Raw genomic sequence first — 26004 nt, forward strand, 5'->3', positions numbered from 1 at the left:
AATGTTTTTTTAAAAATACACACTTTCTACAATAAATTTGATAATGTGCGTATGCACAAACAAAATTTATTTCCTTCCAGTTAACGAAATTAATAATACCATCTAACTAATTAAGATAATAATTTGATGGTAAATTTATTTTTGGAAATTATGTTATCAAGAAAACAAATGGGTCTTTCGTAAAAGACACAAGTTTTTGCCTTAACATTTTGGTTCTTCATTTTTGCAAATAAACCATTTTAATTTGCACTTGATCGATGAATTTGATTTAAATAGAGAAATCGATTTTTAATGAGAGATTATACGAATATATTTTAAATGACACTTATCTTTAAAGTGTAATCAAAATTCATCTCAATTATTATTAAAATTAAATAACTTGATATTGAATGGATTAAAATATACTCCAATTTTGATCATCCAAACAAATCAAAGAATTTGAAACTCATCGTCCAAGCACAAGCCTAGAGTGTTTTGGACATGAGAAAACAGAGAATAAAATCATACAGATTTATATCTGTCTGCATGTATGTATTATGTACATAACAAATGGCGAATGAGGAGTTCTGAAAATTTGGATGTGTGGTTGAGTTGGGCAAGACATTTGGGTCCAGTTGTGTTAGGTTCGTCTAATTTGTGTATATTGATGCAGTGCTAGAATACTATATAGAATCACCTGAATCCATCTTTTCAAATTATTCTATTCTATTGAATAAAAATCCTTCCGACAGTGTAACTCGAACTTATTTGAAATCCATAAATCAAATTAAAGATGAAATAAAATTCCATTAATCTAAGCGTAACATTACTAATATTGTCTTTCACCCTACCATGGTACACATAAAACACTCATCAAATAACTTGCATGTTACCAGCATCCATTCATTGATGCGGATTCCAACACCAGTTACATAGAAATTTCGGTTTCGAGCTTAGCCTACGAATTCCAAAAGTTACTTTCAGTGTTTCCTTTTGTTGTAGCTATATCGCGCCCATCTTACCAAAATAGATGTGAACACTATGCAGAGAGGGCACGACAAAAGGAAACGCCGAAAATAAATAGCTTTCGGAGACTATGACAGTCAGGGCACCCTCGATTTTGGATCGTCGTTTCCATAAGCATAATGCTTAGGCTACTCTGAACTAAAAGCAACTACAACTGAAAATGTATATACAGAGTAAACAGGGACAGCCTCGCACAAACCAACCTATAGTATACTTTTAATGCTGGCCTAGATTGCTCCAACGAATTATTAAGTTAGACATAATTTGCCTCATATGCTCGCTAGCTTGTTTCCAAGAAATTTAATATATTTCAGTGCCTTTATTACCACCTTTAGCAGTGAAAAAACAAAAAAGCTCAAAATCATATCATTTAAAGGACGATCTACAAAGCATACCATGAAATGAATCAGGTATCAAGGTGTTTCTTCCAAGTATCTCAGTAATTATTGTCCACATAAAGCCAAGACATACCTTATTTCCATTAAATATCGGTCAAAATAAATTTTAAAATGCCACTCGAGGATTAAGACATTTTGGGGGATGGTCTAATCAACACAGCGGCAGGAATTTCATTTTGAATGGAACCTACTGGAAACCGCCTCGTAGCTCGGTAGATGCAGAACTGCAAGATGTACAGGACAAATGAGAGATACAAAATTGTGGAAAATGAATGTCTTATGGACAGGTGAAATATCAGTAGGGCTAAGGAATTATTCAGTAAATAGTAATTACCATCGCCATAAGATGCCATTGTGAGTGGTGATGATAAAAGTTTTTGCGCTGTTTTTGCAATATCTTGAGCTGTAACTTCGTCAACAGCCTTCAAGAAATGCTCCACAGGTTTCCTAATATTCCAAAGCAAGTAAACAAAGCAAGTAAACACAACATACAGTACGATTAATTAGGTCCAACTTGATAATTTCTGCTTAATATACACAGGATAAACATGTATATCATAGAATAAATTTATCGATCTGTTGAACAGGCATGGTAATCTACTCAACATGGCGCCACAGTTATATTTTGACCTATCCCTCTTGAATGATCCTCTCCTATAACGCACCAAAAATTACCAACACAGAACAAGATGCTAACGCACAAATGTCAAAGATAGCATAAACATTAGTTTTATTTAAAGGGCATCAATACACCAAAAAATTTGCAAAAAGACCCCAGAAAACAGACCGAGATTAAATAAAATATGGTGGATTGAGAGGACTAGAGTTGTGGCCAACGACTATTTATCGTTGGCGTGTTCATGGACAGTAAATTGAATATAAAAAAAATCTCATTTAGAATGGGCCACATCTTTCTTCATCAATCCATCTGTCTTTAGTTTTCATTGAGGAGCATATCTTGTTGGATCCAATTCCATAAGATAAATAGAACAATCCAGTTCAATGCTCCAAATTTAAATAAAAGTACATAATAAATACACCCGGACAATTTTCAGGTGTTTGTGATATATAATTGAAATGTTAAAATAACCAGCATCTGCTCATCGAAGATCAGTAGTGAACATTCTATTTCATGCACTGAAAGGAGTAGTCTTAAAAAAGTAGTTTTGTTTATTCAGGTTGAAAGGGATTACTTTGATAAAGTGGATATCATTCGATACAACCAAAGCAGGAAAGATAACATAAATTTTGAGACATCCCCTAGTACTATCAGTCAGAAATCAGCGACAGCCATAACTTGACATACCTCTCTCCGTATGTCAAAATTTGTTTACCTATGTCTTCTGATACAACCATCTGCAATCAAAATTGAAATAGCAACTTAAAGATCCAAATACAACAAGAAAGAAAAACCATGCACTCTCGGTAGAACATTTCAACTTAATTAACCTTTAAATTTCTACAGTAATTATTAGAAAGAGTTTTCTTTAAAGGTGCTGTTGCATACTCTGGATTCTAGGTTCATCAAAATGGCAGATTTCGTTGATTGTTTAGCCCGATCAAGTTGTACACCATTAACTGCAAGACAAATAAGTTGGCAGCAACAAAGTTCAGTAAGAGATTACTCACCTCCACAAACAGGACACACATAAATTTATTAACAGCCAATTTTCAATACTGTCATGTAATGTACAATATCGAAGGGGTAGTTTTAGCTAGCATCAGAAAGTCTTTACTCAGAAGAAAGATGTTTGTCACAAATCTCAGATATAGGAATTAGGAAGCATGTTAAGATAAACTTTCAGGATCAACAGCAAACAGAATCAGAAAGTGCATTAGAAATGCTAAAACAAAACTTAAATTATGATATTGAAAACTCTTGTGCCAGACCTTCTCCAGGAGTTGCAACCGCAATGAGTTCTTTAACAGCTATGTCAATGGCATTTGTCGCAAAATCAGATCCCTGAATTCAAACAATTGGCCTCATCAATTTCAATTAAGAACACAAGGACAACACCCCACAAAGTGATTAACGAAACAGGTTATTCCCAGCGTTCTCAGGTCACATGCCACAAATTTTCTATTTTGTAAAGTCCTCAAGCAAGATCAGTTTTCTGCAAACCTTAGTTGCGAAATAGATCACCAAATCATAATTAAAAAAAAGGAATTTGTTCATACATTTGCTTATTTAATATTAACCCAACATAAACAAAGTCGAAGCTCTCGTACAGACTGAATCTGCAATCTATTCCTAAGTACTGAAAATAGACATTATAGTTTGAACACATTAAATACATCAATATCGTAGCTAAAGTTTATAAAAAATGAATAAAGACTGTCTTTTTCAAACTCCATAAAAGAACTTTTTAAGTTTATTTTCCTCTTTTCATTATTAATCCACAATCTAGTTTCAGAGGACTAAAAAGGACATCAGAGCTAAACCTATTAAACTCATCCTCCATGCTTAGTTTGCTACCTTAAGATCTTCATCATCATTAATTATGACCACAAAGCACAAACCTTCTTCCTAGAATTCTTTAATTTATTCATCATTATTATTATCTCACAAAGTGCAGCTCTTCAATAAAATTTTAAAATTCAAAGCATTAGCATTTCAAACTGAAAGGAAAGACAGAAAAAACAATAATGTGTCACGATTGAGATTAATAATATAGAAATCATAAAACCCTAAACATCATTCAGATGTGTCTCAACGCAAAATGCATGGCTGTCCGTAGAGATGTCACAGCATTAAACACCAAAACAAATCCATACACAATCTCTTCAAAGTGAGAAATACTAGAACTCACTGTGGAGCCTTGAATTCCAAATAATCCAGTATTGTTGAAAATGCTATTGAATGCAGAAAAGGATTGAATCTGAGGATGCTCATTCAGGACACGAAGATCTGTTAAACAATCAAAAGAAAAGTGCGTGACAAGCTGAACTGATAACAACTCATTCAAAGAAGAAAAGTAAATAAATAAATGACAAGATAACATAGACTGACAACAAATCAAAAAATGTGTTGATTGTTTGAGAGAATTGGCAGTGTTTAAAAAAATACAACTTTCTAAATCAAATGCTTATTTTGATCTATTAATTACATTTAATAAAATCGATTAATGACATACATAATCTTGAGTACATCCCCTTTCCAGGACCACCAGCAGAGAAAGACCCACCTCCTCCCATGAGCATCTACAAGACAAATACAATCAAAGTTCTTCTCGCAAGATGATGTTCAAACAGAGAAGAGAACCAGGAGGTCAGGGAAAACACAATGCAGTCTTATATATAATTAAAAAATAAATGAAAAAAAAAATTGAATGGGCAAACCTGAAGAACTGTCAATGTTATAGCTTCCTTTTCTTTGATCCAGCCACAAGGAAGTTCAAAGGCGAGAGCAAAGTGAGTTACCTAAACAATTTTGTTGGTGGATTATAAGGAGTCAGAAAAAGTTTATTGCCAGAGTTTAAACAGACATTTAGAGAACTGGTGTAAATTGCGGTACACTGATACATACCCCTGATTCTCCTTGCTGACGAAAATCACCTCCAGTATAAATAGGCTTAGGTTCTGAAGGTCGAGAAACAACTGGTAGATCTGATAGCAGAGGCTCGGCATATTCTAACAGTTTATCATGCTCAACACCAGAAGCTGCAAGGATCATCCTAGAAGCCGTGTAGTTTTCCTAACAGAATAAAAAACATTTCTAGTTACAGAACAAATAATTTGAAAGAGATCCTGAAGAACCTAACTAAAACAAGAAACTGGAAAAATAAAATTAAAAAACCATGACTTGGGACTTACTGCAACAAATTCCTCCAAAACGGAACTGTTTAATCTGCTAGCTGCAGATTCTGAAGCCATAAGAGCATTTCCATAGGGACCAGAGTAACCAGTTGAATGAATGGCCTCCAAGAGCAAGTGCTGAGGGTTTTTTGAGCACTCGCTAATATCAGAATTCACCTTCTGGAGTTGTTCACTAACTTCCCAATCCAAAAAAGCCGGGTTTCTAACACAGTCAATAAGAAGCTCTACCATTTGAGGAACATAGGTCTTCAATGCATCATAAGTGTAACTCATATGCTCCCGAGAGGCAGACGCAGTTACATTACCACCAATTGCTTCAACTTCTCGCACAATACGTAGGTGGCTCCGGTTAGTGGTACTTTTGAAGGCCATACGTTCCAATAAATGTGTGACCCCATAAGAAGCTGGAGTTTCATAGATTGAGCCACAATCAACATATAACCCAATTGAAGCAGCAGGGTTCTGAAAAACAAGTTTAACCAATTACATAGCATTCACAGAGAACCAAAAAAATCTGAATCCCCCAAAGTGAGAAAGAGATGAAAAGTATATCTCATACCGCTGATACTTCAGAAGCAATCTTGAGACCATTTGGAAGAGTGGTTATTTTAGTCTTTCCGGGCTCAACATAATCAGGTAATGGAGCGGGAAGAACTACATCCTTAAGTGGGAAGTCTAAAGAGGGAAGTGACGAGGACTTCTCCCCAGTTAACCAACCAAAGAAACCTCCTGATGATGACTTGGTAGCAACAGCACCTGTACTCGCATATCTAGCCAATCCCCCATGGCCTGTTTGAGTCTTTTAGGCACAAAAGGAAAGCACAGTTCCTTGAGACTTAAATATCATAGGAAAACACTTTCTTTGAAGCACAATTGAGATGCAATTGAACCAAAATACTTAACAAGTGAAACTATATTCATCAACATTCAAAAACTCAATACAAGTAGAGATATAAAAATAAAAGATACATCTCACACTAGCTTCATGGTCCAAGGTACAGTATCATCTTCCAAAAATTACATATTCCAATATAACCATGGTTTGCAAAAACTTCAGGAACAGGAACTGCAGCAGCCGCGACAAAGTTTTAGGCTAAAACATTGTGTGATTGTCAAGAATTTTTTTAATTTCAATGATTTTGCAGTCGTCGCATAACGGACCGGCTATTTCGCGGCTGTCGTGGCGTTACAGAAAGTTTTCTGTAATTTTTTACAAATTTTTCCTATTTTTTTTCAATTAAATTATTTTTATTTTATTATAAAAATACTCTGCGACGATAACCAAGATCATTTCGCAAAATAGCAATGGAACAGGAACATCAGCCTCCGCGATGTTCTCCGCGACCGCGAACCATGAATACAACCAAACATACGAATATGAACCAACCATATAAAAACCCAATCTTTATCATAAATGTCAATTTTGACGAGATACAATTAAACATTAGCAGCCCATAAGTGCCCCTACACACTCCATGAGCAGGTTCCAGATTCCTAGTAATAAGTTTTCAAACAATCACTCTCACCTTATTGCGAAATGCAGCAAGTTTTATCAGAAAGACAAACTCACAGCCTCCTACAAATGTTCCCCTCGGATATGTTTCATTTAGCTGATAGCTTCTCGTTTCTAAAAAATAAGCTCAAAATGATAAATAAGCTATCGTATTACACAAAAGCAGATATTTTACATCAACGTAAGAAAATCACAGAGCCACAAACCAACTAAAACACACAACCCATGTCTGAGCATCCACCAGATCTCAATAACATAATCATACATCTAGAAACAAAGATACACACGCATATTGCTGAATAACCGGAGCTAGGGTTAAGATGGGGATAGCTACTCATGCAAACCTTGAGAGCTCGAAGCCGAAATGCCGCCGCTCTATACATACTGGATCCGATTATCGATCCTTCGAATCGAGAAGAAAATGAATGATTTTGACTGTGTGAGTGCGTAAGAGCGGGTCTGGGAACGCAGCAGCGACTGCGGGAAGGACAAGAATTGAGGCAAATGGTAACGAGGCCGGGTCAGATAGATGGACAAACCGGACCGGTGTCTAATTATGGGCTTGCACGGCCTGTTATTGTAAGGATATTGGGTTCGGTCCGGATTTAGGCACTTTTGGGCTTGGGACATGTAATGGGTTTTTCAATTTTATGATGTTTTATTGAGTATTGACACACAATTTAACACTATTAGCAAGAAAATTCAAGGATGCATTGGACGATAGGATTTCAAATCCAATATCTAAATATTTTTTAAATTTGTTTGGGCATTCTTGAAATCCTCTCCACGATTTATTTATGAGGTAACAGACCTCTCAAACACATATAAAAACCTTTAGAAAATGAAAACAAAACCACAAAATAAAAATCATCGAAAATTTAAAAACACAAAAAATTATTCATACAAATCTTGGATCCAATAATGAACACAAAACCACAAAATAAAATATAATCGAGTGTTTCCCACTTCTCCAAAAATTATAGCTAATCGTAATGATATAACTTCAATATTTTAAATCATCTATTAGCTCAAGTGTTACGTTTCAATTGCTCACATAAGAAGGATTATTATTGATCACAAAAATCTTGGTTTCAATAAATGCACATCCTTTCAATCCATGAAAATCGAAATTGCGAATTTGATTATATACCAGTAACAGTACAACTATAATATTTGAAATCGTACAACACGAGTGTCACTTTTCAATTTATCTCTTTGCAAAGATAATTATTGTTTCTCAACATCACCATATTTAATTTTTTTTAACGAGAGTGTCTCAGTGTGAAGCACCTAGTATTTATGGTACATTGTATTAGCTCAAGTTGGAAATTTGGGTCACTCCAATCAAGGTGAATGGAAATTGGCTAATGGGCTACTTAAGGGACAACGCATAAATGAAGATATATAGCGTGTAGCTGAGTCTATGGGTGTCAAAATCAGACACGACTCATCTATTCTAAAGAATCTTTTGCATTTTTTTAATTCATCTTGAATTAAAATTGGTATCCGAATGGCTACCAAGACCTTTCGTATGGGTGTCTTATGAGTTTCCACATAGATGTTTGTTGGCTCTTCGGCTGCCTACTTGTTGACATTTCATATGGTTGACATTATTTGTCACACCTCGAGCTCAGGTTAGTCAACATTGGCATTGTTTAACAACTACACAATTGAAAACAATAAGCCTCATATATCAAAGTCTCGCCAACCAGTTTATAAATAATAATCAACATTGTCGTGACAACGTAAAAATTTCGAGCACATACATAACAAATTCACGTGATCTTGGAAAAACAGTGTATCATGCATAATATAGTTCGTATAACATATATCATGAGCATAAACGTAAACATAAAATTGACATAGGCATTAAGATTCATTTATTTTCTATGGTTTACCGATATCAATCCCTAATTTTTACTCCTATAAGAGTGCGATGTCATTTAACAGTTACAATATCACCGTGTAAGGGCTATAAACTTATCGTGTGTTGGGATTCTCACCCATATCCATTTGACTCATCACAGTACCAAAACATAGTGAAACGTCCTGCCCTTGTTATTGCTTTAAAAGTACTAGAAAATTTTTTTTTTCTAAATTTCGTCCATCCCATGAAAATATTTTTATAAAATATTTTACCTTTTAAAATGAAACATCAACCAACTAGCATTTTTAGAACTCAACGAAATAGTCAATTTGTTTTACCAAACCTAAAAAGCAATAATTTGAAAAGAATAGCCCATACTAAACCTCTCAAAAATCTCTCAAAAAGCATAAATAACTAGTCTTAAAATCTTTAATTATAAATCATGATTCATAAGTCATAAGTGCGGAAATAAGTAGAAGCGCTGGTCCTCGGGTTGTGTGCACCTTCAGTCCAGTCAGTTCATCCGTCAAGACCTCCCTCAAACTCACATGCATCCATCACACCTAGTGAGTCTAAAGACTCAACACACCATAATCTTTATAACAAGTAATACATATAAAACCACATGCAACAGTGAAAATACTTTTAGGTGAAAATAACATTTCATGACATGCATAAACCTTGATCTTTTCCTTTATTTTTTCTTATCATGACATAAAAACATTTTAACATGATCATAAATATTTTTCTTTTCCTTTTCCTTTGTTGAATTCAGATCGTTAATTGTGACTTTTCTAATCATGATCATAAGAGTCGATGGATCCATCTACATGTAACCACAGTACTGGGCGGCGGGGACATCAGCAACACTTTCACCGGTCAACTGAGCCTTGGCCTATCATGATTCGAATAGAAATACGATCGTCGGGGTTCCCTCTAGGGCCTTTTCCCATAAATGGGCTCCCTCTGGGGCCTTTTCCTCTCACGAAATTCTCATTTTTACCGTTACCACAAATCCGTTACCACATAACCGTTACCACATATTCGCAATGATGGAAACACGATCGTCGGACTCCCACTGGGACCATAACCCTCACGATATCCCCACCATTAACGAAATAGTCACAATCAATACACTTCCTTCAACATTTTTCATGCTCATTACTTTAGAAAAATCATGAATAGCCTTTACATTTTTTTCTTTTTTGAAATCAAGCATGCAACATGTATTTTTAAATGTCTTCCTTAAATCATAAAAATCCCTTATACATTTAAAAATCATAATTTAACCATGAACATTTCAAAAACATTTAAAAATAATCATAATATCATAAAAATAGCATTTAGGGCACTGCCATGACGTTTACTAATTTCTACGTGTAAAAAGACCGTTTTACCCCTAGACGTAAAATTTCCCGTTTTTGATATTTTCTTAATTTCGTTGACTCTAACATGTCCCAAATAAATATTTAAGCTTACATGAATTTTCTCATAATTTTATTTGGCTTAAAGCGATGACTTTTAAATTAATATTTAAATGTGACGTATTAATGCGTTTTAATCCCGAATTAACCCAAACCTTAATATAAAATTCCCAAATTAAAAACTTAGACTTATAATAATTATTTAAGCTTAAAACTAATTTTTCATAATTTTATAAAACTTAAAACTAGGCGTTTCAATTAACTCGTTAATTAACGTTTCGTGCGGCGATTAAATCCCAAATAAATCCAAATCTCGTTATTTTGATCACAAATTTTAAGCATAGCATTTTTATGATTTATTCTACCCTTCCAAGTCATGAGCCACCCCCGTGGACCCTTGGATTCAATTTTAGCTTTATTATTTTCGTTTTTGACACACTAACGAACCCACCGAGCCATCTCCCAATTTACTCGAGCCACGCCCCAGCCACCTTGAACCAAACCCTAGCCAACCCATCTAGGCACCCTACTGACCCGGCCCAAGCCCATGAACCGGCCCTTAAACCCTCAAAAAACCTGCTGTCATTGAACCCAATTGCATGTGCTGTGTGTGCGTGAGGTTCCTTTAGTTTTAGGACTCCTAGATAGCCTAGGACACCTCCAGCCGAGCCATCACCGAACCTACCTAACCCTGACCATCCCTAGACCAAGCCCAGACCCGAGCCACCCCCAGCCCGAGCCCCTGAACCAAGCAGCAAGGTGCTGTACATGGACAGCACCTGCGCGCCCCCTTATGTGCGAGAGTCCTACTTGCGTGGGACTCTTTGCATCAGCCCCCAATGAGCCCTAGCCTCCCTGACCTTGGACCGTCCCAAGCCATCACCCAGATCACCTAGCCCAGCCCCAACCGAGACACAGCCCCTGGAATCCCTCGGCCACCAGAAACTCCTCAAAGAGAGTCCCATCCAGCGGGGTCTCCTCCCCAGCCTGAACCACGAGTCCTAGCCCCCTAGGGCTCTACCAAGGACCTAGCCACAACCTAAACTAGCCCTCCACAAGACCTGGTCGAGCCCCTAAGCCCCATGCATCAAAACCACACCCATGAAGACACACAACTCACGGCCCTTATTGTCTAAACCCATCCTACGGTTCCAGCTTGTTTGTTCCTTGTTTGCTGCGATTTTGTGTGAGTTCTAGGCCTTTAAATTTCATGAAAATCATCTTTAACCAAGTACTAATCATGGCAGCCCCTTATACAATATAAAAACATGATTTTGGGAAGCAAAAACACAAGTTTAAGACACCTATGCATGTAGTTACGAAAATTCCATCTTGTGTGCCATGTTTTCCATGCAAAACAATTTTAAATAATTAATATGGTGTGAAAGATGAGAGAAGGAAGAATTATGGCGTGCCTTTGCGTTATTTACGCTCGAAAATCCGTTGACGACGAAGAACGGGACGCAACTTATGGCTTGTTTTTCCTAAGCACCCTTCGAAAAAAAACCTTCTGAGTGTTGTGTGTGTTGTGTTGAGTGGTTGGGAGAGAATTTCAGAATTTTGGGAGTGTGTGACCGAGAGTTGTGTGTTGCATGGGGTAGGTTTTAGGTGTTTTATGTATTAAATACACTAATTAAATTACTAACTAGGCCTTAGGCCTATTAAGCCTTTAAATTAAGCCCATTAGTTTTAATTAGGATTTAATAAAATATTAACAAAGTTTTGGTAAAATAAATTTGTGAATTTATTAGCCAGATTGCTAAAAAGCTCGTATTTTTCTTGAAAAACCAACACCGATAAAATTTACGTCTCGGCGTATAAAATCACCTCAAAACCCCTCATTTTCAAAAATACTAAAAAGCAACACTCATATTTTAAATAATTAAAAACAATTATTTAATAAAAACATTTTACGTTTTTCAGCCTTCGGTCCCCGTTCCTCGATCGTCACTTGAATATTCCTTAAAAATATAGTTTTAATGCAACCATGTAGAAAATATATTTTTAAACATGTCAATATGCGCAACATAATTAATTTATGCAATTAAAACAATTAATTAAAATACAAAATAATTTAATAATTCAAATGCATGTGGTTCGCGTGGACCTTTAATTTTTCGGGGCGTTACACATAGGGTATCGTATCACAAGAAGGTGAAGAAGAATAATAATAATAATGTTCAACCGAAAATTTCAAAAACGAACTAAGTCATAAAAAAAAGTTTACAGTTTTAAAAAAGCCTACTTACCTTAGTATTGACTGAATAATCTGAAAACCACATAAGAATCATGCAAACGAAATTTTGAAAACGCAGCTTCACTTCGGCCGAAAAATTAGTAGTCTTGCATAATCCTATGTGACTTATTGAACCGTTAGATATGACTTAAACTTTCACAATACATTCACAAGTAAGTCAAATAAATTATGAACATCGGAGATAGGGGTTCAGAAGAAATTTTGACATGTTTATGGACGAAAAACAATAAGTATGTCATCCTCACCTAGAATCTGAGCATGCTTATGAGTTCACACTGCAGGATCAGAGTCGTTGGTTAACTAATCTCCTTCGACTCAAACGACATATCTTTACTTATTTTTTTCAAGTTTTTCTTGATTATTGTATTAGATTAATTTGTCTGCTAATTGTATATCGCTGTATTTTTGGCTAACAGTTGCATCATTTTAAAATTAGGATCTGCAAAATTATACATATAATGAGCAATTTTAATAAAAGAGATGCGAAATAACTGGTGATAAAAACACATTAAGCATATAGTTTCGCTTAAGGTTGAGGCGTCACATCGAGAGGGAATTAACATTATGGAGTTCTCAAAAAGTAAAAATGGAAGGGGAATAATTGTTGGCTGATTCGGTATAAAGAATAAATGCATTCAGTCATCTATCAAGCTTTAGTTCAAAATAGTTGGATAATAATTTGATGGATAAAAAATTGTGATTTTGGTCGAGTTATGTTTTATCTTTTTATGATTTTGATTTTTTATACTGTCAAATTTTAGTTTATTTTATGTAGTTTTTGATTTTTTTTTTAATTTTTTTTTTTGCAGTTTTAGTCTTTCTTATAACATGACACTGATGTGGTATAGATGTAACAAACATGACACCAACCAAAAGATTCAGAATCAAAACTGAAATTTGATAGTATAGTGGACACAAATAATAATAAACAAATATATCGGATGTAAAATATCAATTTCCGATTTTATAAGATCTTAATGAAAATTGAGATCCTTCATACACATTTTAATTAATGCAATCAAAACTGTACCGGAACAATTTTTTATTATTTATGTTCTGAGCAGGTCTCTTGTGAGACGGTTTCACCAATCTTTATCCGTGAGACGGGTCAACCCTACCTATGTTCACAATAAAAAGTAATTCTCTTAGCATAAAAAGTAATACTTTTTCATGGATGACCCAAATAAGAGACTCGTCTCACAAAATACGACCTGTGAGATCGTTTCACATAAGTTTTTGCCTTATGTTCTATGTGTTATTCATTTTCGAATTGTAATTCTTTCCTCTCAATACAATTTTTTTCATCTTATAAGTGGTTCAAGTTTATAAGATTACGACATGTTTAGTTGAATACTTAATACCATTGTTCTAAAAAAAAGGTTAAAACGCGAAGTATGAAGAAAAAACTTTGATTTGGGCAATAATATGAAAGAATGCTAACCTAATGTTGACCATTTTAAGGGAAAAAAAACGATTAAGCATGAGTTTTTTTTTTATAGATAAAATTCTATTTAATTTTTAAATTTTAAATCAGCTTTTATTCTTTTTTATAAACTATAAAATTTAAATATTTGATAATATAAATTTTTTAAATAAAAAAAGGCCGAAGTCATAAAAATATTCTTTATTTAATTTGTTACTTTTGATAGTAAAAAAATCGAAGATTCATATATTTATTCTTAAATTTCAACTTTAAATTATATTTATTCCAATCATAGTTTCCTAATTATATTGGTAAATTATATATTTAATTTTAGAAGAAAATATGCCAATTAAAATTATTTAACTAGGAACACAAATATTTTATTTTTATCTATATATATGTATGAATATGACATGGGAACGTCATTTGAAAAGAAATTTTGTTGCACATAAACGTCATTTATTTTATCTATTAACCTTGTCCAAGATTCCTCTACTTGCTAGCTAGATAAGAATATAGCATAGTTTAATCTATTTATTACGCAATATTGGACACTTGGGGTTTTCAATTAATTTGTCATGGATTCGATAATTTTTTGTGTTTTTATTAGTATAAAAAATAAATGGGAGAATAAGAACATTACATTACACTTGCCAATTTGGTATATTTTGCGGTGTATGTGTCAAAATAAAGGTGCGTGTAGTTTAGATATTACAATTAAACTTTCAGTCCACCAATTGGGTTACACAAATTTTAAGGCTTTGTTGCAAGGTTTTTTAAATAAAAAAAATATCCAACTTCACTATTTAAAGATTCTTATATTGATCGATATCCATATCCAACCGAACCATTTCCGTACTTTTAATCTACTTTGATTTTATAACTTGTCTATAAACCCACTTCAATTTAAGATTTATCGTTGCCTAAATTGAAACTCATAGTATACACCACAATACCGATAGTTACATAAATAAAAATAGTAGATGACTCCTAAGAATCAATGTCTTCAACAACTCTTGGCTGGACTTGTGAGATTCGGTTTGAGAAGTTGTTGATTGTCCGCCCTTGATGATCCTTAATGATCTGAAATAAGTGTGGGAAACGTTAGCAGTTGTAGATCTTTCAAGTAAGTGTGCAGAAAAATCTTGAGAAGATTTAGAGTTGGAAGTTGTTCGGGCTTGCCTCAAATGAATTAAAAACGTACACCCTCGATTTATAATTGCTCTTGATTTTAACTTTTAAATCTTAGCAACATTCGAATTTTTCTTTTTCTGATGCAAAAAAATAAATAAATTATCTTCATATTTTCTTGAATCATAGTACGTTGCATTTAATTATTTGTTGGAATCTTGCCAAAAATAGCGATTGATGACTCTATAAAGTTGATCCCATAAGAGAAGATTGTAGCAACTTTCTGTCTCAATGGTAGACATTCTAGTTTATTGATTGTCATGTTTTTTGTGCATTATTGGTTAAGCAGAGGTATGTAAAATAGCTTTGGACTTTGTGATGTTCGGTTCTAATACCAAATACATCGAAACATGCAGCGTTCGGTTGAACAAAATAATGTCCTATTGTAACTGGTTGAATTGTGATCCAATCTTGAGAGATGATCATGTTGCAAACATTTCGGTTGGACTACTAATTAAGCTCCTGTTCCACCACCTATAAATACATAAAACAGCGGTTGAACCTTATAACATTAAGGTAATATTTGTTATCATCAAAACTAAGAAATTACAACTCAACAATAATATATTTTGTTTTAATATAGTATAATAAAGAAATTTTTGGGAGGGGAGAGAAGTTAAATTAAATATAATTTTTATAATTAGAGGTGAAATTAAAATGAAAATCAGATAGTACTCATTAGTTTTGTTTTTGAAAATGAGAAAATACTTTTTAAAACATTAACAAACAAAGCCCAGTTGATTTTCCCTTGTCATTTTCACGTACATGATCTACTTGATATGCATGTTGCTAGGAGGATGNTATATCCCGAACTCGAAAATTTACAACAAAAACGATGGCATCTTATCATAGTATGGTCTGCAAATCGCCAGGTTTTTTTGGCCACAATGTTACCGGGGGTGATTCAAGAATTGCATGGACTAATCATACTGCCACATTATACCAAAGTGAGTAGTTAATTTTTGCATGAATTCCATATTTATATTTTTAAGGTCCAAATAACACTAATTGAAAACTCGTTTCTCCGATAAATCTGCAGGCTTCTTTTCCAAGCACGGAACTGCGAACATGTCAAGTTTTCAGCTCAACTCTTATCCAACACGACGTTTACGCCACAAAAATCATGCACAGGAAAAGGGGGTTCGAGTTTTGTCCGCAGACTCGATAACAACAAATTCGTCCATTGAATTATTGAATGCATGGGACGATGAATACAATGGAGTCCTCGTCGAACCGAGAAGCTTACCTTCAGCTGCAAACGCTTTTGCATCAGCACTCAAGGCTTCTTTATCATCCTGGAAATCCAAGGTCTTTAATCACTTCTTGCTAATTGTCTAATTACGCTAAATTCGTTTATAAATAAAATAATCTAATGTAGTATGACCTTGATGATATCAAGCAAGTCCAGTGCAAATATCGAAGAACCTGATAATTCAATCCTATTTTTTCACACAGGGAAAAAAGGGTATATGGCTAAAATTGTTGGAAGAGCAAGCCGATCTTGTTCCAATAGCTATTCAGGTTTGTTCTGTACATATATACTCCATTCAAAGTGTAAAAATTTAATTATAAGGTTTAGCTGGAAAATTGCATTTTTTGCCCACAAATTGAAAAACACGAGACTAAGATTGAAATTTGATAACACAGAATACCAAAATAGCAAAGAGAGACGAACATGAAAGAACAAAAATGCAATTTTCTTATATTTCGATGGATTCCATGTTTATATATTTGATTATATCTGTATAAAGGAAGGTTTTATATATCACCATGCCGAGCCCGGATATGTTATGCTAACATATTGGATCCCTGATGAGCCTTGTCTGCTACCTTCGGGACCTTCGCATCAAATAGGTATCGCGGGATTCGTGATTAACGATAAAAAACAGGTATGTCGTGATCAAGCTTGCGTTTGTTAGCGTATATTTTTCTTCGAATCTATATAAAAAATTTTGTAACGAAATGATCAGATCCTTGTGGTAAAAGAAAAGTGTTCTTGTCTATGCGCCGGAATTTGGAAACTGCCCACTGGCTATATCAATAAGGTACGCATGTGTATTAATCTGAATATTGATGATATTTTATTTTATTTTTATTATTTAGAATTTTGTTAAATTTATTTATCTACATGCCAGTCAGAAGAATTGTTCTCAGGAGCTGTAAGAGAAGTGAAAGAAGAAACGGGTGTGAGTAAAAAAAAAATTTATTATTCCATCAGAAATGGGAACATTTTTTTTTCCCACCTATTTGTTCAATTTTGGATTTTCGTACATTAAATTCAAATTTTGGTTTTGATATATAAACCTTTAATTTTCGACTATTTGGTCTAATTACTGATCTGGTATCGAAAAATGTTGACGTGACATAAAAAATTATTAACTTGTCAGATTTCATGTCAATAATTAGATCAAAATAGCCTAAAATAAAAACTTGACGTATCAAAACTAAATTTTGAAAACTTAATTAACAAAAACCCAAAATTAGACAAGTTAACGAACCAAACAAACCATTTTCCCTAAATTTATCTACTTCACAGTAGCATTCACGATCCAATCATATATCATAGAATATAAAAGATGAAAGGAAACATAATTTACTAATTTAGTACTTAGAATATTTTCAAATGGATGATGTTGCAGATAGACACAAGATTCTTGGAACTGGTAGCTTTCAGGTCAGTTCTACATGATTGTTTATTTAATATATTCAAGGTTATGAAAAAGCTAAACACATTAAGTTGCTATTTAACTCTTTACTTTACAACCAAATTATGTATTAATATTTTTGTTTAAGAAAATCTATTTTCCCTTGAAAGCAGACATGTCCACAAGGTGGCTTTTGAGAAGTCAGATTTGCTATTTGTCTGCATGCTTAAGCCATTGTCGTTCGATATCAAGATTGACGAAAACGAAATTCAGGAAGCGAAGGTACTCGAAAATTTTGTCTGTGGATTAAATTAAATATGTTTCATGTGTGGTTGATTACTTGCACTGTGCTTACAAAAAATATGTTTTACTGATACATTTGTGCTTATATTTTCCAGTGGATAAGTGCGGATGAACTCTTGAAGCAAGAATTTTACGAAGATGACGAGATGTCAAAGAGGGTGATTGAGATTTGTATTGAAACATACGAAAAAAATTACAGTGGATTCTTTGCACACCAGGTGACATCTAAATTTGATGGGAAGCTATCGTACTTGTATTACAAGCATGTGAATATCAAGTGAAAATTTGGATTCACTAGATTTTTAGTGATATATTAACCAAAGAGAAACTTGTATAATTTTTTGTTCTATATATGTCTATTTGCGATTCTTATCAAATTTCAGTATTAATCAACGGTTTTGGTTTCATTTTACAATTTTTGTCCTTGTATTTGCATTAATGTGGCACTGCATAGTACTTCCGCTAAAATTACAATACAAATTGTTCAAAATGCTGAATTTTTGGAAATAGAGGATTTTTTTACCAAAATTAACAACATGGATCACCAAAAAAAAAAAACAAATATACAAAACCAAATTGTAATTTTCTCACAATCAATCTTACGTTTTTTTTCACAAGTCTTCAATGCACGCAACATAAAATCTGGGAAGCTAATTCAGGCTGTGGTCAGACACATAAAAATCAACCAGGGGATCATAAAATAGGCTTAACAGAGCTCGTCGTAGGTTCACCAAAGCTCGGTGTAGGCTACCAAAGACGTCGGAAGTTCGTCCGAGCTCCTGCGGCAGTTCTGTAACGTTAGTTACGTTGGTTGTGTAAATTATGATTGATAATATGAATCTTAGATTAATCATTCAAATTTCAATCAGGATGCATATTGTGTTGGTGCTTAGATGAGCGTATAAGTGAAAAGGTGTCTAAACTCTAAAACATAAAGTATCAAAATCAATTTTTTTTAGATTAATTGTGACTCTTAAATATGATAACAATTATGGATTTTAAATCTATTTAGTTGATTGGATGAATTTTTGTTGAATGAATTTCTTTGCTAATCTATGTAGTTACAATTTAAATTATGATAGATTTGAAATACATCCAAAATGAATGTCGCCTCAAATCAAATTTCATCTTCAAATTCTTTCATCCAAGCGCAACTTAAATATTTTGTGGTTTTTAGATTTCAATATATCTAATATAAGTCTCAAATAGTGGTTGTTCCTAATATAATGGTTGTTCTATCTTAGGGGACAGATTGTCGAGAACCATAAGCATCATAGTTTGACAATGTCATCTAAAGAATAAATAGTTCCATTATTGCCTCGACCAAATAAATTACCCTGAAATGTATGCACTCTTTTTCTTAATATCAAAAAATTTCATTTTTCTGGTACTATATATTTGTCTCTTTATAATTTTGATAATTCATGTTGTCAAATTACAGTTTTATTCTGTTATCTTTATTTTGTTATAGCAATTTTAGTTATTTTTACGATATGACGTTGATGTGGTATCAATGCAGAGATGATGCATTTGGCGTTTTCTTGTGCAGTACTACATTAGTATTTTTGAACTTAAATTTGATAATATAGAGGACCATAATCGCAAATAAAAAAACATACAAGACCAAAAATACAATTTTCCCCAAAATTAAACACACATGTATCCAAAATTTTTGAAAAATAAGCAAGATGAAAGCGAAACAATGCGGGTCATGTATTAGTATTATTATGAGTTATGATTAATATTGTTAGAGAGTGGAATTTATTGACTCAAGTGAAATAAACAATCATTATTTTAAATATAAATTTAACTTTTTATGGTTTCATTTTATTTTATATGTATACCCATGTAATCAGCATAGATAAAGTCTTTGATTATACTTTAATACAAATGAATCGTGATTCGATCTTGAAACTCATTTGTAAACACTGTATATTCTAAATTTGTTTCTAGTCAATTCAGCCACCTAAAATAAAGATAAAGGCCGCTTGAGCTTGAGACTAGCATATGTGAAATTGTGTATTGTGTTTCATGATAAGGGCACAAAGATGTCCGATCATGCAGATGAGTAATCATACGATGATTGTACCGAACAACCCTCTATCAGACTTTCCAAATGGTTATCATTCATTGAGAGGAAAAGTCTGTGGTCGTGATTGTACGTGATTAGTCCTCACGACCCGGGACAACACCGAGGCTCTACAGACTAGGATTGTGCTTTGACTCGTTTACCGACTCCGTGAGGATCACAAGGTGGCGAGGTTGGGTGCAATTGCGAAATGTGTAGGAGCCAGTGTATTGTAGTCGGGAATTCACTGCTCACTTACGGGTGTGTATATCCTATGTGATCTAACAAAATAATAGTGCATGAAATCTCTATCCAGAGTGTAGAATGTACATTAGGGAAATAGTTCTCTAGTTGTTCATGTAATGACACTATGAATATTTCATGATTGTATCACATAGCTATCGAATTAATATGCAACCTTCGATGAACCATGGTTGCAGATTCGATCGGTATATATGAGATAAATAGACCGTATTGTACGTTAATCATAACCGAATGGTTCTTGCAGGTACTATCAGTAATACCTAGGGAATCATGGGGCGATGCTACTAGACGCTCTTACTATGATTTGATGGGTTTAATCAGAAAATGGTTTCTGACATTCTCATGATCAAATGTTGGTGCATGGAATGTGGGCAAATTAGGGTAAGTCCAAATAAAAGAAAAATATCATGAATCACAAAGAGTTGTGAACCCACGGCTAGCTGTATCCCTGAACCATTTAGGGTTACACAAGCACTGGTTTACTTGTTCCCGTTGAGATAATGAATTCAATAAGTTGAATTTATAAGAAATAAGTTTGATATGATCAATTGATAAGCTTATAAATAAAGTTTATAGAAGCTCATAGAAATTTTGAGAGCTTGACTGCTGAAGACAGTCAAAGGAAGTGCACCTGTCTTATTTAGACATTGGTGATCTCGAAACTAAAGTGTGCATCATAATAACGAACAAGTTGAAATTGTCACATCGATTATATTTGATCACCGATCAGGATTATGATGAGATTAATGTAATGAGAGCATGAATCGTGGGTTTGTAAGAGTATAAGCACATCATGCTAATTCATTAAAGTTCAAATGAGCTTTAATAATCAAATTATATTTTAATTGAGTTAAAATATAGCCCATTAAGTTTTTATAAAATATGATATTGATTTATGTAATATGGAAATATTCATGATACAATAATTTTAAAAAATTACACACAAAACAATATAATATTAACGCATGATATTCTCAAAATATATATACATTAAAAATCGAGAATGGTCTTTGATATGGCATGCAATTATAATCTATAATTAACTTAATTAATCTAATTAATTAAGTAAATGATGTATTAGAAATATAATGAGGATTTATTACTCTTATTGCTTGAGCATGCATTCGAAACATTCTTGGATTTGCAAGAAAAATTTTCATCTCTCGAAATCCCAATTTTTGTAAGAAAACTCGGCTTATAGTATTGAGTCAATTTCTTCTTCGTGTTTCATCTCTACGCAAAATGTCTTCTAATTTTCTAATGCAAGTTAAAAAAAAAAACAAGTAATCCGGTCATACACCTAGGAGATTGGAGTAAGGATACTTGAAGAACGTACGTAAGGATTTACAACAAGAGCTACGTCCGCTAAACTCATGATTACGGAGAGAGGTGTGTCTTGCTGCTGTTGTTGTTACATATCACTTTTATCATTTCCTCGATGTTAATTATGTTCCCAACAAAGATAGTTTTGAACATTAAGAATTAACATTCCTCTTTTACGTATCACCTAGCCAACTAATCAAAAAAAACAACGTCGATACATTGATGGACGAGAGCCTTCTAAGAGCCACTCAATTCAGTATTACGTAACTCACTCATTCCCATGCTTAACCAACAATATTTTTCTTCCGTAATATTTTAGTCTTGATATTTTTCGTTGCCATTATTTTTCTGAATCTGTGCCGTACAATTTAGAATATATTTTTAATTTTCAACGGGGAACACGGCTTAAGGGACTGCGGGTGCAAGAGACACGCGGTGGGGGCTGCGGGGCCTTTATCTCGCGTGCCAATTGCACTCATTATTAGTCAATTATTATATCTTTATTTTTATTAACAATTGAATATTGGTCAATTTTGCCGGGTGGTCAGGTCATTTTTTTTAATAATAATATATTTTAATATAATATAATATATTTTTTAAAGTTCGTTTTCTAGAAAAAATTATGAAAAAAAAAGAGAATTAGTTAAAAAATCTGTGAAGGGAAAAACCCAATATGGTACTCTTATTCCAAAGCACGTGATAATTTGATTTGAATTTCAAAAAAAAAAAAATACACCTATACATCCCTATACCTTTTGGAGAAATAATAAAACCCTAGTTATGAGCGAGGCCTCGAACCTAGATTCTATTTTTAAGACTATATAAATTATATTATATGATAGGTACTATAAATTTCAGCAAAAAAACATATAGAGCTAATATTGTATCAAAAAATATATGTTATATACGTATTAAAAATTACGGTATTAAAAATACTTATATTGATATCGTATCGAAAATTTTTGTATGTATAATTAGCATACCGATTATACCGAAATGTTGCGGTATATTGAGATTTCGATACGGTATCAAAATATACCATTTTATACCGAAAAAAAACCTTAAATTTTTTAAAAATTTAACTTTATTATTTAAAAATTTATGTATTTTTTATTTTATATATAGTATTTCGATATTTCAGTATACATCGAAAATTTTCAAATTTCTATCGTTATCGTACTGAAAATTTCGGTATCTGTTAGAACATTTTATGTTCGCAATCTTGATTTTAATGTTAACAAAACTTGTTATTTTGTCTTAACAAATGTATCTAGTGCGCAGAAAGCTGAAACTTATCAAGTCCCAAACTGATCAGTTCCCGAGCTCAAACTGAAGCTGTCGAGATGCCTACTGAAAACACCAACTGATCGCCAAAACTGAACCAGTCCAACTGATATATCAAAGAACAGTTTCACTGATTGTTCAGTTGATAGGTGGTTCAGCAGTAGACCTTCAAAAACCCGATCAGCTGATGAAGAGCTCAACTGATGAAGAACCCAGCTGAACAAAAAAACTGATACAGTGAAATCAATCCAGATCAGTTCAGAGAACCAGTTCACCAGACCAGGCATCAGTTGTCACCGATCAATTCGCATGTCACGACAAGACTATCATATGGAATCCAGCTAAGCACGAATATACAAGGTACGAGCTACTTCACAGACGAAAGTACAATAATGGACGTTGCAACAAAGCTAAAAGAGAAAAGTTTCCAGAAAAATTGTCAGAATTACAAGACAAATGCAACATATATTATTATTGAGTCTTCATGTACGGTCAGCTAAGTGCCTATAAATACTAGATCAAATACTATTGAAGAAAGAAGCGGAACTACAACTAAATACCAGTGTGTGAAGAAAACTGAGGGCACACTCATTTCATATCAGTTTACTAGAAGCAGTTAGCCCAGTTGTGTGAGAACACATTCGTGTTGTATTGATTAGATCAGTTCTCACACATTCACACACAATCACTCACACATATACATAAGAGTTGAACTTCAAAGTTTAGTTAAGTGCATGAGTCTTCACACAAAGATATTAAATATTGTGTTTGTAGTCTTGGCATAAAGATGTTAAACATCATGCATATTGTAAGGTGTTGTCTGCAATCTTAAGTGCTAGGAGTTCTAATTGGGTGCTGCCCTTCTGTAGTAGGCTTGTACAAAGATTTGTATAAATCAAATTCTTCTAGTGGATTCTACCCGAGGTGGTAGAAGGGATGACGTAGGAGCAATTGAAATCTCCGAACATCCATAAACATATCTTGTGTCTTTTACTGTTTAAATATTGTTTTAAAACTGATTTGATCAGTTCAGTTCTTCTCATAACTGAACTAATACAAGCCCGAACTGATCCCCTTTGTTTCCATTATTCAGTTTACACAAGCTAAAAACTTTAAACTGTTCAGTTTTCTTAACGAATGATTATTTCGAGTGTCTTCCGCTTGGTTTGAAAACCAAACTCGATTTAATTCATCGGTGTATTCATTCTTAGAACACAAGCTATTGCAGCTTATGGAGAATATTATGTTTGAAGCACATTCAAGGGTGTCAAAACCGATCCTTCAGTATCGATACCATATCGCACCGAAAATTTTGATAAATCCGATATTTTTGGGTACAGTAATCTCGATATACCAAAAATTCGGTATTTTTTCTCACATCTAGAGTTTACCTTATATTATTGAAATAATTATGCATAATAAAATTTTATCAAATTCTATACATATTAATATGAGTATTATGAGNATATAACTTCAAGAACAATATTCAATCTATGTGAGACAACTAACACATCTCTCTCATACGCTTGACATTTAACACATCACTTTCACTCTCAGTAATGAATATCTGGAACGAGTGGTCTATTAGAGAAACACATAAAATTGAGTTTGTGTTTTGATATAATGTTAAGATCATAAATTTTGGTACAACTCCACTCCAAAAACTAGTTCAAGGGAGATGATTGTCCAAATCCATATATATAACTCTCAAAACCATAATTCGATATATATAAGATATTTAACATTTATCAGTATTTATTTATTTTCATACTCGTACAAATTGTAATTTAAAAGGATGTAGTTATTTTATATAGATTTAATAATGAATGTGTTAGTAACGTAAATGAATGTTTGGTTTGAAAAACAAATCTTAAATTATTAGTTTATTTTTGTTATTTTCGTAATGCTAAATATAGTAACTTTTGTAGATGACGTATATTCTATAATTTTATTTTAAGATTAGTCTATTTGTTTTTGTGAGATAACATAAAGTGAAAAATGATAATTTTAACGCAAAAATAATATTTTATCATAAATTGAATTGGATTGAAAATTAATTTTATAAAATTGATATGTGAAACCGTTTCAATTATTTAAGATAATATTATTTTAGATAACTTGCTCGACCATTTGATGCCCTACTTTTCTAAGAATCTAGAAAGGGAGAATGCTAGCAAACTTTGTCAACAAAAGCAAATGTTTTACATATTTGACATATTGATTATTTTTAAATTATAAAATTATATATCGGATCTTACAAATTCTTCTCAATATATTTCATCGTGTTAATTATCATATAACATTAAGCTAAGAATATGTTGGAGACTGGAAGAACAGTTAAAACATGACAATTACATGGATGTACTATTTAAAAATTTTAATTTAAAAACGTAAGTCATTCATCACTTGCTATATTCTAATAAATAATTAATAAGTACTCGATCTTACACTTAGTATAAAAACAATCATGTATACGATTTTCATAAGTTGTAAGTTTGTGCAATCATCAAGAAAGTAGATCATGAAGAAGCAAAAAATACATTGTGTAATGCCTGAGATTTTATCACGGTAATCTGAGATTGATTAAATTATAAATTGATCGGATGATAAACGGACCACTTCGAGGAAGGAATTGGAATGACATAAGTTGAGTGGGGTGTGAGACCCGAAGGTCTCGCGCATATGCGCGGCGAGATAGCGCGTATATGCGCGAGCTGTGCGAGAAGCTTTTTGCGCGGACAGAACTTTGCGCGCACATGCGCGGCTTGAGGGCGCGCATATGCGCGAAGAGGTGCATTGCCATATACCGAGTCCAGAGAATGTGGCGCATATGCGCGGGGTGTTCGGTAGCCAAATGTGAATTCCAGAGAATATCGCGCACATGCGCGGATGAAGGGCGCGCATATGCGCGAGCTGACGGGAAGGCACGCGCCGAGACATAATGTCTCGCGCATATGCGCCGAGGCGGGTCGCGCATATGCGCGAGACGTGTTGAGCGAAAATGAAGCCACTTGCCTTGATCATGCAATGATATATATATATATCAACAACCTTTGTCATTCAGAAATGGAAAGGAAAAGAATCGAGAAAAGGGAGCGGAAAAGTTATAGATTTTATATTTCGATCCGCCCGTTAGATTTTGAATCCGACTTCAGTACGGTGTTCCTATCGACGCAGGCTACAACTGGACGTAAGTTTTGTTACGTTTTGATATGTGTTGAGA

The 26004-nt window shown here is 33.5% G+C and overlaps 2 protein-coding genes across 2 annotated transcripts; one reads left to right on the forward strand and one right to left on the reverse strand.

Moving 5' to 3' along the window:
- Positions 1–1349: 1349 nt before the first annotated feature.
- On the reverse strand, positions 1350–7265 carry LOC140963619 (mitochondrial-processing peptidase subunit alpha-like). Its single transcript, XM_073423010.1, has 12 exons — positions 7077–7265; positions 5779–6018; positions 5217–5681; positions 4930–5097; positions 4743–4823; positions 4538–4604; positions 4214–4311; positions 3294–3366; positions 2911–2981; positions 2710–2759; positions 1738–1850; positions 1350–1627 (listed from the first exon to the last, which is right to left on the reverse strand). Exons 1-12 carry the CDS (start codon positions 7113–7115, stop codon positions 1575–1577), a joined length of 1518 nt encoding a protein of 505 aa, XP_073279111.1. The 5' UTR covers positions 7116–7265; the 3' UTR covers positions 1350–1574.
- An 8436-nt stretch (positions 7266–15701) lies between these two features.
- On the forward strand, positions 15702–18236 carry LOC140963242 (nudix hydrolase 8-like). Its single transcript, XM_073422529.1, has 9 exons — positions 15702–15841; positions 15934–16202; positions 16350–16415; positions 16646–16783; positions 16865–16939; positions 17030–17080; positions 17534–17568; positions 17713–17821; positions 17938–18236. Exons 1-9 carry the CDS (start codon positions 15730–15732, stop codon positions 18121–18123), a joined length of 1041 nt encoding a protein of 346 aa, XP_073278630.1. The 5' UTR covers positions 15702–15729; the 3' UTR covers positions 18124–18236.
- Positions 18237–26004: the final 7768 nt, after the last annotated feature.

Source organism: Primulina huaijiensis, chromosome 17 (genome assembly GCF_012295235.1).
Source record: "Primulina huaijiensis isolate GDHJ02 chromosome 17, ASM1229523v2, whole genome shotgun sequence".
NCBI lineage: Eukaryota > Viridiplantae > Streptophyta > Magnoliopsida > Lamiales > Gesneriaceae > Primulina > Primulina huaijiensis.